This window comes from Leucoraja erinacea, chromosome 13, assembly GCF_028641065.1.
Source record: "Leucoraja erinacea ecotype New England chromosome 13, Leri_hhj_1, whole genome shotgun sequence".
NCBI lineage: Eukaryota > Metazoa > Chordata > Chondrichthyes > Rajiformes > Rajidae > Leucoraja > Leucoraja erinaceus.
Window position 1 is genome coordinate 20718072 of NC_073389.1, and position 14129 is coordinate 20732200.

The window sequence follows — 14129 nt, forward strand, 5'->3', positions numbered from 1 at the left end:
ACTGCATGTGCCACGCGACAGTGAGAGTAGGAATGGAGCGAGGTGGAGGATAAATGCGTGGCTGAAAGACTGGTGCACAGGGCAGGGATTCAAGTTTCTGGATCATTGGGACTTCTTTTGGGGAAGGTGGGACCTGTACTGAAAGGATGGGTTGTACTTGAACCCGAGGAGGACCAATATCCTGGCGGGGAAATTTGCAAAGGCTACTGGGGAGACTTTAAACTAGAATGGTTGGGGTGAGGGACAAATAGAGAAAGCTAGCAGACAGAATGGGAGGCAGGAAGCAGAAAATGGAAGCACTCGGACACGAGGAGAAAGAAAAAAAAGGAAATAAACAGAGAATAAGAGGCGGGGGGTTTCTTAAATGTGCATATTTTAATGCTAGGAGCATTGTAAGAAAGGTGGATGAGCTTAGAGTCTGGATAGACACCTGGAAGTATGATCTTGAGGCGATCAGTGAAACATGGTTGCAGGAGGGCTGTGATTGGAAACTAAATATTCCAGGATTTCGTTGCTTCAGGTGTGATAGAATTGTAGGGGCAAGAGGTGGAGGTGTTGCATTGCTAGTCAGGGAAGATATTACAGCAGTGATTTGGCAGGATAGATTGGAGGGCTCATCTAGGGGGGCTATTTGGGTGGAACTGAGAAGTGGGAAAGGTGTAGCAACACTTATAGGGGTGTATTATAGACCGCCAAATGGGGAACGAGAATTGGAAGAGCAAATATGTAAGGAGATAGCAGATATTAGTAGTAAGCACAAGGTAGTGATTGTGGGAGATTTCAACTTTCCACACATAGACTGGGAAACACATTCTGTAATTGGGATGGATGGTTTGGAGTTTGTAAAATGTGTGCAGGATAGTTTTTTGCAGCAATACATAGAGGTACCTACTAGAGGAGGGGCAGTGCTGGACTTCCTGTTAGGAAATGAGACGGGACAGGTGGCGGAGGTATGCGTTGGGGAGCACTTCGGGTCCAGTGATCACAATACCATTAGTTTCAATATAATTATGGAGAGGGTCAGAACTGGACCTAGGGTTGAGATTTTTGATTGGAGAAAGGCTAACTTTGATGAGATGCGAAATGATTTAAAAGGAGTGAACTGGGACATTTTGTTTTATGGGAAGGATGTAGGAGAGAAATGGAGGACATTTAAAGAGGAAATTTTAAGAGTACAGAATCTTTATGTTCCTGTTCGGTTGAAAGGAAACAGTAAAAATTGGAAAGAGCCCTGGTTTTCAAGGGAAATTGGACATCTTGTTCGGAAAAAGAGGGAGATCTATAATAATTATAGGCAGCATGAAGTAAATGAGGTGCTTGAGGAGTATAAGGAATGTAAAAAGAATCTTAAGAAATAAATTAGAAAAGCTAAAAGAAGATATGAGGTTGCTTTGGCAAGTAAGGTGAAAGTAAATCCAAAGGGTTTCTACAGCTATATTAATAGCAAAAGGATAACGAGGGATAAAATTGGTCCATTGGAGAGACAGAGTGGACAGTTATCTGCAGAGCCAAAAGAGATGGGGGAGATATTGAACAATTTATTTTCCTCGGTATTCACCAAGGAGAAGGATATTGAATTATGTGAGGTAAGGGAAACAAGTAGAGTAGCTATGGAAACTATGAGATTCAAAGAAGAGGAACTACTGACACTTTTGAGAAATATAAAAGTGGCTAAGTCTCCAGGTCCTGACAGGATATTCCCTAGGACATTGAGGGAAGTTAATGTAGAAATAGCCGGGGCTATGACAGAAATATTTCAACTGTCATTAGAAACGGGAATAGTCCCCGAGGATTGGCGTACTGTACATGTTGTTCCATTGTTTAAAAAGGGTTCTAAGAGTAAACCTAGCAATTATAGACCTGTTAGTTTGACTTCAGTGGTGGGAAAATTAATGGAAAAGATACTTAGAGATAATATATATATAGCATCTGGATAAACAGGGTCTGATTAGGAACAGTCAACATGGATTTGTGCCTGGAAGGTCATGTTTGACTAATCTTCTTGAATTTTTTGAAGAGGTTACTAGGGAAATTGACGAGGGTAAAGCAGTGGATGTTGTCTATATGGACCTTAGTAAGGCCGTTGACAAGGTTCCTCATGGAAGGTTGGTTAAGAAGGTTCAACTGTTGGGAATAAATGCAGGAGTAGCAAGATGGATTCAACAGTGGCTGAATGGGAGAAGCCAGAGGGTAATGGTGGATGGCTGTTTGTCGGGTTGGAGGCAGGTGACTAGTGGGGTGCCTCAGGGATCGGTGTTGGGTCCTTTGTTGTTTGTCATGTACATCAATGATCTGGATGAAGGTGTGGTAAATTGGATTAGTAAGTATGCAGATGATACAAAGATAGGGGGTGTTGTGGATAATGAAGAGGATTTCCAAAGTCTAATGAAGAGTGATTTAGGCCATTTGGAAGAATGGGCTGAAAGATGGCAGATGGAGTTTAATGCTGATAAATGTGAGGTGCTACACCTTGGCAGGACAAATCAAAATAGGACGTACATGGTAAATGGTAGGGAATTGAAGAATACAGTTGAACAGAGGGATCTGGGAATAACCGTGCATTGTTCCTTGAAGGTGGAATCTCATATAGATAGGGTGGTAAAGAAAGCTTTTGGTATGCTAGCCTTTATAAATCAGAGCATTGAGTATAGACCTGGGATGTAATGTTAAAATTGTACAAGGCATTGGTGAGACCAAATCTGGAGTATGGTGTACAATTTTGGTTGCCCAATTATAGGAAGGATGTCAACAAAATAGAGAGAGTACAGAGGAGATTTACTAGAATGTTGCCTGGGTTTCAACAACTAAGTTACAGAGATAGGTTGAATAAGTTAGGTCTTTATTCTCTGGAGCGCAGAAGGTTAAGGGGGGACTTGATAGAGGTCTTTAAAATGATGAGAGGGATAGACAGAGTTGATGTGGACAAGCTTTTCCCTTTGAGAATAGGGAAGATTCAAACAAGAGGACATGACTTCAGAATTAAGGGACAGAAGTTTAGGGGTAACATGAGGGGGAACTTCTTTACTCAGAGAGTGATAGCGGTGTGGAATGAGCTTCCAGTGGAAGTGGTGGTGGCAGGTTCGTTGGTATCATTTAATAATAAATTGGATAGGCATATGGATGAGAAGGGAATGGACGGTTATGGTATGAGTGCAGGCAGGTGGGACTAAGGGAAAAAAGTTGTTCGGCACGGACTTGTAGGGCCGAGATGGCCTGTTTCCGTGCTGTAATTGTTATATGGTTATATGGTTTTTATAGCCATGGCTGCCTGGCTCCCTTCTGACAACTTTCTACAAGTACTTTCACACTTCCACTTGTATACTTCACCAGAAATCGTAAGCGCTCCTTCTCATTCGTAACATTTGTTTCTAATACCTCCTCTAATGCCCTTACGAAAGTTTCATACTGCAAAGGATCTCCACCATACGTAGGAATTTCTACTGGTGGTAGAATGAGAGAGGTATTTTGTCGTGCTATGATCTCGTTGAATTCAATTTGCCTATTCAACAGTGCCAATAATTCATCTGATAACTCTGTTATCACCTGTTGATATACTGGCCTTTATGATTCAAACTGGCTTGCTCGAGTCTGTGCACCAGGCTTCGGAAAAGCGTAGTCCTCTATTAGTTTGATTTGAGCATCCACAGACACTCCAATAGTAATTGGTTTCGATCTAGCAATCATTTGCTGAGATGAAGTGTTACCCATCTTCCTCTGTTCCCATGGGTTTTCAAAGCCTAGAAATCCAGTGGACCTCGATTGTGGAATTGATCCAACTGCTGATTCACTTGACGTTTTTCTTCTTGGTCCAGACCTCATCGTGCTTGATGATCTAGAGCTGCATCTTGACCCCTCACTTTCCAGTATCTCCTTATTTGTGTTTCTTTAAGTTGTCTGGGTCTTTCTTTTCCACCACGTGGTTCATCTGACGTAGCTCTTTCTTCATCTTCTAATTCCATGATTTTAAAGAGGTTTTGGCAGATTGCCAAGTCTTTAAATTAACCAAACAAAAGTATCTGCTAGTAGCTCTGGCTTTGTTCTATCAACATTTCCTTCAAAACCATAACATACTGATAATGTAGAGAACATCTCAAACCCCAGGTGCTAAAAGATGATGCTAATTCAAACGGAATGCGCTTATCAAGCGATTCAAAACAATCCAAGTCCGGTCTGGCTAGACTCTCCAGACAAATTGAAAAAACACTTTCCGATGGCCCAGTGCATCTGCAGTTTAAAATTAAAGTTGTGATTTCAAATTCAAAGAGCAATAATCGATTTGTACTTACAAATCCTTTGATGTCAGATAAGTTTCGATGCTGTCGATAGACCTCAAGGCCATCTCTGGCTGAAATCTCTTTTCTTCAGTTCCTCCTAGAACCAGTCCTTTGGCTAAAACCTCTCCGAGAATTTTAGCCAATCTTCTGTCCCAATCTCTGGGACTTGTTTCGCTCCTGTGACGGAGGTCTTCTTTGATTTAATGTTCTGTCCCTCTCTCTGGGACTGGTACCTAACCCCCCTGCCGAATGTTCCCTTTGACTTAATATAGCGGCAGATTTTCATATCATTCAGGAAATTAGCATCCTAGCCACTAAATGGATGAGAATGGTTGAAGAGGGTGTCTTCGAAATGCATGCAAGCTCATTCACAGAGACTTTCAGAGTTTCTTCACAGATATGGCTTCAAAACACAGTATTTTGATGAATAAATGCTTTATGGTTGATAGAAAACAGTAAGATACATCCAAATTTCTTCTGACTCGTTACTACAATCTTCATCGAACTCCAGCTTATTACTTTAAACATTAGAAAACTCCTCGTGTCTCCATAACACTGGCATGATCTGGCATGTGACCCGCATTCCCCATCGTCTCTCCAAACTAATCTAAAAACTAAACGTGTGCGCAAGCATCTAAGCTCCTAACATGCCCAAAAACACATCATAAATCCCACCCACATTATAACAGGCAGTCTAAAATTTAAAGGCACATGCCATATTTGATAAGTTGCGAGCCAAAATATATTTGTAGTTCACCTTGAGTCATCTTAAAAGTTGAGGATGTGAAGCATCAATACTGTAAATCCAGATGTTATCAATTCGTACCGTTAATATTCACCTGGAATACGCAAGCTGCCTTCAGCTTTTAGCGCAGTGTATCAATGCCTGAACAATCAGAATTTATTGATAAGCTAAATCTTCAATTGACTTTTCTAATTGCCAGACTTTCTTTGATGGTTTCTTTAACTATTCCTATTGATTTGCATTTACCATGCAGATTGATCATACTGAGAAACCATCTCCAAAAGATTTCCGCATCAAGATTTACAGATGGTTTTCAGAATTTGTTGCAACTGCTGAGTAGATCTATTGTTAATTTACTTATTTTGTCCGTTTTACTGATATAAACATTAACAAAATCAAAACTTCATTGAAACTGAATCAACTTGCATCCTCTCTCCTACCTGTAAATTGTATATTGAGGAGTCATAAAGTCATAGATGCGATGTCATAAATAGGATATGATGGAACTTTATTCATCCCAGGAGGGAAATTGGTCTGCCAACTGTTATGAAGCACAAGATAAATGAAACATGAAATGAGGGTGACGAGTGGAAAGGATTGGGGGATGTGCAAGATTGGGGGGGGGGGGGGGGGGGGGGGGGTGGAGGGAGGGGTGGAGAGGAGGGGGGAGGGGTGGGGGGGGGGGGGGGGGGGAGGAGGGGGGGGGGGGGTGAGGAGTGACATAGCCTGGAAACAGCCCCTTCAGCCCAGCTTGCCCACACTGGCCAACATGTCCCATCTACACTAGTCCCACCTGCCTGTGATTTTGTAACCAGCTACCGCGAAGGAAGCGTGATATTTTTCCAAGTCAGATTGATGCATGGCTTAGGGGGCAACGTCCAGGTGGTGGAGTTCCTACGTTTTTTGCTGGCCTTGTTCTGCTGAACTGGGAATGGTGTGGGTTTGGAAGGTGTTGTCTTAGGATCTCCTGTAGATGGTACAAATTGCTCCTACTCTGCATCTGTAGTGGAGTGAATGAATGGTTGTAGATAGGTAGCTATCAAGTGGGTTGCTATGTCCTGTAAGGGTGTAAGATTCTTCAGTGTTGTTGAAGTTACACTCACTAGGACCATCACACTCCTGACTTGAGTATTATAATGGAGGATAGCCTCTGGGGAGTGAGGAGGTGAGTTACATTGCGACAATCAGGCGAGATAACATTGGGTCAAAACTGCAGATACTGGTTTACACAAAAGAACACAAAGTGTTGGAGGAACTCAGTGGGTCAGCCAGCACCTCAGGAGAACATGGGTAGGTGACGTTTCAGATTAAGGCCCTTCTTTAGGTCAGGACACTTCTCCAGGAATGTCACCTACCCACGTTCTCCAAGAGATGCTGCCTGACCCACTGAGTTACTCCAGTACTTTATGTGTTTTTGGGATAATATCGGGATTCATTTGGGCAAAGTTTCTGCCACTATGTGCTGCAGGTGTTGGTTTACAAAAGAGGATATAATGTTTATGATAGATATGGATCACAGAAGTGTCTCTTAGATTGATGTGAACAAAGTCTGCTATTCATACATGAGGCACATAGAATCGTGCTAAAATCAAAATTGTAGCTTTAACATTGCTGTGAATGCAACTATTGTGGATATTGTTAATGTTTCGAGCAAAGTTAAGTGTCGAAATAAACATATTACATTCATCCTATGACTTGCTTTTGCAGAGTACCTGACAAATCTCTTGAAAGTTCAGATCTGCACCATTTTTGCTTCTAGTATTTTATGGAATAATTTGCTTTATTGCATTTTCAAAATGTCTCGTTTAGTCTCGTTTATTTACCCATGTACCAAGGTACAGTGACAAGATTTGGTTTGCGTGCTATCCAATCAAAGAGAAGACTATGCATGAATGCAATCAAACCATCCACAGTGTACAGATAAAGGATAAAGGGTCCAACGTTTAGTGGAAAGATATAACATTGTCATCTGATTAAAGATAGTTCAAAGGTCTCCAATAAGGCAGATGGGAGGACAGATGTATGAGATTATACTGAAAAAATGTATGAGAGAGCATATTGGTAGGAAATCTCAAATGAACAGCTTACATACAATATAGTCAAAACAGTACTAAAGTTTTATGGCAGACAAATATTTTATCAGTGTAAATATTTGGATATATTCTGGGAAATACCAGAAATTATTTATCCTACTTTCACACTGCATGCATTTTAACTTGACTTAAAATATTGGCTTTGCAAGTTCCTCATACTTGGTCCAAATCTCACAATAAGTTAACCATGAGACATCTGAGCCAGCAAAGGAAGAAATACTTTTAAGAATTTACAGAGTGCTGCCGTTTGATCAGAAATTGTTGGACACGATTAATAATGGTTCAATGGTGGTTTCATTGTCACATGTGCAAACGCAAAGTGAAATTATTTTCTTACCCACAGTCCAGTAGAGTATTCCCATACCCAAGCACATCCTCGATTAGCAAGTGTACAGAAATAGTCTCCTGAGCTGACATGCAAGTGCCATGGTTAGATGCCATTTTCACAGTCCAGTCCGTGCTCTAGTTGTTATGAGCGGTGCACGATCCAGGCAAGCCTGAGGTTGCTGCGGGGCCTTTAGCCATTGCCTTCCTTTGACATGGTGTCCCCCTCCTCACCCATCCGCCTGGGGGGGGGGCCCTCCTGCAGTCCACCATGAGGACCGGACCCTGGTTTCCCCCCCCACCTCTCCTACCAGCCTTTCTCCTCGCCCGTCGCATCCATCATCGTCACTGGCTCCACCCCCCTGGTCTTTGGGGGTTGAGCAGGGACCGGCTTGGTGGCTCTCTCCCCGTAGGCCATGATCCGCCAGGTGGATCGCCGCCAAGAAAAACGTTTTCACCCAAAGAGTTGTGAATCTGTGCAATTCTCTGACTCAGAAGGCAGTGGAGGCCAATTCTCTGGATGCTTTCAAGAAAGAGTTAGATGGAGCTCTTAAAGATAGTCAAGGGATATGGGGAGAAGGCAGGGGCAGGGTACTGATTGTGGATGATCAGCCATGATCACAGTGAATGGCGGTGCTCGCTCGAAGGGCCAAATGGCCTTCTTCTGCACCTATTGTCTATTGTCTATTGTGTATTGTCTAATGTTACATTTATACCAAGCCAATTAACTTACAAAACTGAAGATCTCAGAGAAAGTCACAGGGAGAAGGTACAAACTCTGTACAGACAGCACCCGTGGTCAGGATTGAACCCAGATCTCTGGCGCTGTCAGGCAGCAACTCTGTGTCACCCTGATTAAAACGGCACAATGCATTTGAATCAGAGAATTTATTTAACAAAGACTTTTACATCTGGGTGCTGGAAGAGAAAAGGTGGAGGATCCACAAAGAAAACTGAGTTAACTGGACACCTTATTGTCTGATTATGTCTTTCAGTTGCATGGTGAAATTTAATGTAGATTACAGAATTATTTGATCGGGCCTATTTGCATATTGTTCATTAATATGTTTTGAAACATGCAGGCTGAATTAATTTTAAAAGTTAGCTTGAAAATAATCAGACAACCTATTTGTTACAAATATTTATATAATAGCATGTAGGCTGACAGTAAAGCTAATATGATGTAATAAAAAGAGACTTATTATAAATTTGTTTTATGATTTCAATATGCTTTTCTCTGCAGTTCCACCAAAGATCTACAACATCTCTTCTAACATCACCGTCAATGAAGGCAGCAACGTCACTCTGGTGTGCTTAGCTAATGGAAGACCAGAACCTGTCATTAATTGGAGACACATCTCCCCTTCAGGTAAGACTAATGCTTATCATTTCTGAGCTCACCATAGGCCATTTTGTCACTAGGTCTCAAATTTATGCAAACAGAAGAGCTATTGTATCAACCTCTCTGCAATGGTTGAACGTTGACCAGATTTGTTTGTGGTATTTGATACACAACCCAACATATTCAGATTGTATATCTCCTCTGAAGCAAAAAATGCTCGTCACCTTAATGAGGCCTGGATGGAGTGGATGTGGAGAGGATATTTCCACTAGTGGGAGAGTCTCGGACCAGAGTCCTGAGCCTCAGAATAAAAGGACATAGCTATAGAAAGGAGATGATGAGGAATTTATTTAGTCAGAAGGTGGTGAATCTGTGGAATTCATTGCCACAGATGGCTGTGGAGGCTAAGTCATTGGGTATATTCAAAGTGGAGATTGACCGATTCTTGATTAGTAAGGGTTTAATGGCGATTAGTTACTCCAGTTGTCAGGGGTCATGGGGAGAAGGCAGGAGAATGGGGTTGAGAGAGAAAGATACATCAGCCACGATTGAATGGTGGAGTAGACTTGTTGGGCCAAATGGCCTAATTCTGCTCCTGGAACTTATGAACTAAAATGATTGAACTACAAACTGGATGGAGTTTAGTTTAGTTTAGAGATACAGTTAGAAACAGACCCTTCGGCCCACTGAGTCCACGCAGACCAGTGATCACCCCATACACTAGTTCAATCCGACACACAGGGGACAATTTACAGAAGACAATTCACCTACAAACCTATATATCTTTGGAATAAGGGAGGAAACCGGAGCACCTGGAGAAAACCCATGTAGTCACAGAGAGACCATACAGCCAGCACCCATAGTCAGGATTGAACCCGGGTCTCGGGTGTTCTAAGGCAGCAACTCCAACACTGTGCCGCTGGGCTGCCCGATTGGAACTTGATGTATTCAAGATCTTTAATTCTGATTCCAAGCAACTGCCAGGAGTATATTTCCCAGCCTGTAGTAACTAAGCATAACATTTAATGACAATGGTCTATTGTATTTTATTGCCAACTTCCAGTTATGATAATCTGTATTGCTGGCTTACTTTTCTTGGATTTAAAAACTGCCAATGGCTGGGGTTGGAAAACGGACCATGGATAAATGGATAAGTTATCACCTAGAATTAGGGCCTGGAAAGCATTGCTGGAAAACAATATTGCTCGAACTTCTCTGTTGTCTTGGTTTGATCCCCGTCTGGCATCGACTTTCAGTTCTATGCAAAAGCACTAGACAACATCAACACTCAGAGTTCAACTGTGATAACATGGATTGTGTATACATACGTAAAGAGGCACCTTGCGTTTTACGCTTGTTTGATTTATACATTTTTGGTATAATGCACTTGTTTAATACCAAAGCCTGATTTATGCAATCCTATTTTTGAAAGAACCCACTCAAATTTCACACCTGGTGGAGCAGTCATATATATGTTTAATTTACACATTTTTGAGATATGCAATGCTTTTCAAGAACGTAACACCAGTGTAGAACGCATGGTCCCTATATATGTTTATATATATATGTATGTATATAATCAAATTGAGATTGTCTAACATGATTTAATGATTTGAACGGATTGATTGGAACAAGCTACATGGGCTCCTTGAGGTGAATCCAGAAGAAGGGAAAGCAACCTGAGTGAGGATATTTAGGCCACCAAGGAAAGTAAAAATACATGCAGTGGTATTATTGAAAAGTGGTTGTTTGAAGAGAGTCCAAAGATAATCCTATCTTAGAAAAATGAAAGCCCATTTCTGAACATAGGCTCAAGAAAAGTGGAACGTTACCAAAAAATCATTATTTAGTTACACAAGAAGTGTGCATTTTTCTATGTCAATAAGCAATTGAGGCTATTAAATATGTTTTTCTTTTAAACTGCGCAAGTCATTTGTATTCAACGCTGTTGAAGGTTATAAATCCAAGGTGATTTAATCAGGATAAAATACAAATGCTGGCCTAAAGTAAGCAAGGTGACCTACTTCCTTTGTTTCTCTTGATATTTGAAATAGTTATAATTTGCTTTTTTTGCAGTATAAAAAGTAACAAATTGAAAATGGGATATCCTTACAAGTTCTTTAAAAATTGTAGTTGAAACTGCACATAGATTCATGAAATGCAAAAATTGTCATTGCTATAAAGTTTCCTGACAACTTGATCTGGAGATATAAATGATGCCATTTTGTAATATTTGAAATTTAAAAAGCTGTATGTTGTCACATCAATGTGTTGCAATACGCAATTCCCTCAGGGGCAACGCATTTCTTCTTGCGCATGGGGTAACTTGCTCCAAGTGTGATCAATTGTGTGAATTGCTTTTCAAATAGATGCTATTTAGCTGTAACATTTTCTGAAATTTTAACATGAATTTGGTTATCAAATGATGACATTTGAAAATCAACAAAATAGAAAAAAAAAGAGCAGTGTTTGTGTGAGCGTGAGGCCTAAAAATGGCACATTATATTTATAACAAAATTGCTAAAATTCTCAATCAACATCTGTAGCTCACAATTGCTTCATAAATAGTGATTGATGATTAACGGGAACACGGTGGGCCGAAGGGATTGTTTCTGCGCTGTATGTCTATATTCGTCAAGTGTCAAGTGTGTTTTATTGTCATATGTCCTAGATTGAGCAATGAAATGCTTACTTACAGCAGGACAACTGAATATGTAAACATAGTGCCTGTAAATAATATAATAACGAGAGAAAGAAAAAAAAGTTCAGTGTGCGTATGTATACACATACACACAAATACATATATATATATTCTATATACGCACACACACACATACACACAAATACATATATATACCTTCACACACATACACACAAAGACATATATATATATATACACACACATATATACACACACATATATACACACATACACACACACACATACATATATATATATATACACACAAACACACACATATACATCCACACACACCTACATATATACATATATATATATAAACACACACTCATATAAACATACACACATCTATATATATATACACACATATACAAAATCTCTTATATATATAGGCTAGATAGGAAGATTGTTCCCGATATATAAGTAGGACAAGGGGTATTATATATAAAGGGGAAACCTTTACACACACATGATAACTTTTTTCACACACACACACACACAACATCTCTATATATAGGGTAGTACACACAGTTCATTGGCTATATTTAGGAGGGAGTGAGATGTGGCCCTTGTGGCTAAAGGGATCAGGGGGTATGGAGAGAAGGCAGGAACAGGATACTGAGTTGGATGATCAGCCATGATCATATTGAATGGCGGTGCAGGCTCGAAGGGCCGAATGGCCTACTCCTGCACCTAATTTCTATGTTTCTATGTTTCTAAAGTCTAACAGCTGATGGAGAATCACCTGTGTTGTATCAACAGTTTTGGGGAAGAGGTCCTTGTGTTAAGAAATCTTCTCATTTTGCTGCTAATTAAAGTTCCCACTGTTAATTTGTTTCACATACTGTACATACACTGTACAGATTTCAGATGACTCTGCAATTGTGGGCTGGATCAGTGATGGGAGGGAAGCTGAATACCAAGGTGTAGTCAACAACTTTGTTGAGTGGTGTGGGCTGAAACAGCTGCAGTTCAACACCGACAAGACTAAGGAATTAGTGGTGGACTTTAGGAGGAGAGGAACACCCTCGTCTCCATGAAGGATGTGGATGTGCAGTTTACTAAGGAGTGCAAGTACCTTGGAGTTTGCTTGGGCAGCAAACTGGACTGGTCCAGGAACGCTGAGGCACTGTATAAGGAGGGACAGAACTGGCTGTACTTTCTGAGCAGGCTCTGCTCTTTCAACATCTGCGGTAAGATGCTGCAGATGTTCTACCAATCGGTGGTAGCCAATGCCATCTTCTATGCTGATGTGTGCTGAGATAGCAGGGCGAAGGCAGCGGACGGCAACAGAATCAACAAGCTCTTTAGGAAGGCTGGCTCCATTCTGGGAGTGGAGTTGGATTCATAAGAGGTGGTCTCGGAGGGGAGGATGTTCCTTTAACTGTTGGAGCATGTTGGACAATACAGCTCACCCCCTCCAATCTGGTCAATCTGAGGAACACCTTCAGCAACAGTGCAAGAAGGAATTGGAGATGCTGGTTTAAACCGAAGATGGACACAAAATGCTGGATGAACTCAGCAGGACAGGCAGCATCTCTGGAGAGAAGATAATGGGTGATATTTCGGGTCGACGCCCTTCTTCAGACTGGTTAGGGATAAGTGAAACGAGAGATATAGAAGGTGATGTGGAGAGATAAAGAACAATGAATGAAAGATATGCAAAAATAGTAACGATGATAAAGGAAACTGGCTATTGTTAGCTGTTTGAAGGGTGAAAATAAGAAGCTAGTGTGACTTGGGTGGGGGAGGGATAGAGAGAGAGAGAGAATGCCAAGGTTACCTGGTGAGCAAAATCAATATTCATACCACTGGGCTGTAGCTGCCAAAGCGAATTATGTGATGCTGTTCCTCCAATTTACATTTAGCCTCACTCTAACAATGGAGGTGATCTGAGACAGAAAGGTCTGTGTAGGAAAGGGAAGGAGAATTAAAGTGTCCAGCAAACGGGAGTTCAGGTAGGTTCAGGCGGGCTGAGCGAAGGTGTTTGCGAAACGATCGCCCAGCCTGCGTTTGGTCTCCCAGATGTATAAGAGTCCACATCTTGAACAACCGATACAGTAGATGAGGTTGGACGAGGCGCAAGTGAACCTCTGCCTAACCTAAAAGGACAGTCGGGGTCCCTGGACAGAGTCGAGGGAGGAGGTATAGGGACAGGTGTTGCATCTTCTGCGGTTGCAGGGGAAGGTACCTGGGGAGGGGGTGGTTTGGGTGGGAAGGGATGAGTTAACCAGGGATTTGCAGAGGGAACGGTCAATGTGGAAGGTGGAAAGGGATGGAGATGGAAAAATGTGGCTAATGGTGGGATCCCGTTGGAGGTGGTGGAAATTTCAGAGGATTATGTGTTGTATGCGACAGCTGATGGGGTGGAATGTAATGACTGGGGGACTCTGTCTCTGTTGCGACTAGGAGGAGGGGGAAGGAGGGGCAGAGCTGCGGGATACCGAGGAGATACGAGTGAGGCTCACATCTATGATGGGAGAGGGGAACCCACATTCCCTAAAGAATGGGGACATCTCGGATGTTCTAGTATGGAACACCTCATCCTGGGCGTAAATGCAGCGTAGACATAGGAATTGGGAGTAGGGGATAGAGTCTTTGCAGGAAGCAAGGTAGTAAGAAGTATTGTCAAGATCGTTGTGGGAGTCAG

The 14129-nt window shown here is 41.6% G+C and overlaps 1 protein-coding gene across 2 annotated transcripts in view; it reads left to right on the forward strand.

Moving 5' to 3' along the window:
• lsamp (limbic system associated membrane protein) overlaps positions 1–14129 on the forward strand; it is a 629716-nt gene that overhangs the window by 369957 nt on the left and 245630 nt on the right. For both annotated transcript variants that reach the window (XM_055644555.1, XM_055644556.1), the window contains exon 3: positions 8680–8805. In XM_055644555.1, the coding sequence (XP_055500530.1) occupies positions 8680–8805 (126 nt within the window). The remainder of the gene's footprint in view (positions 1–8679; positions 8806–14129) is intronic.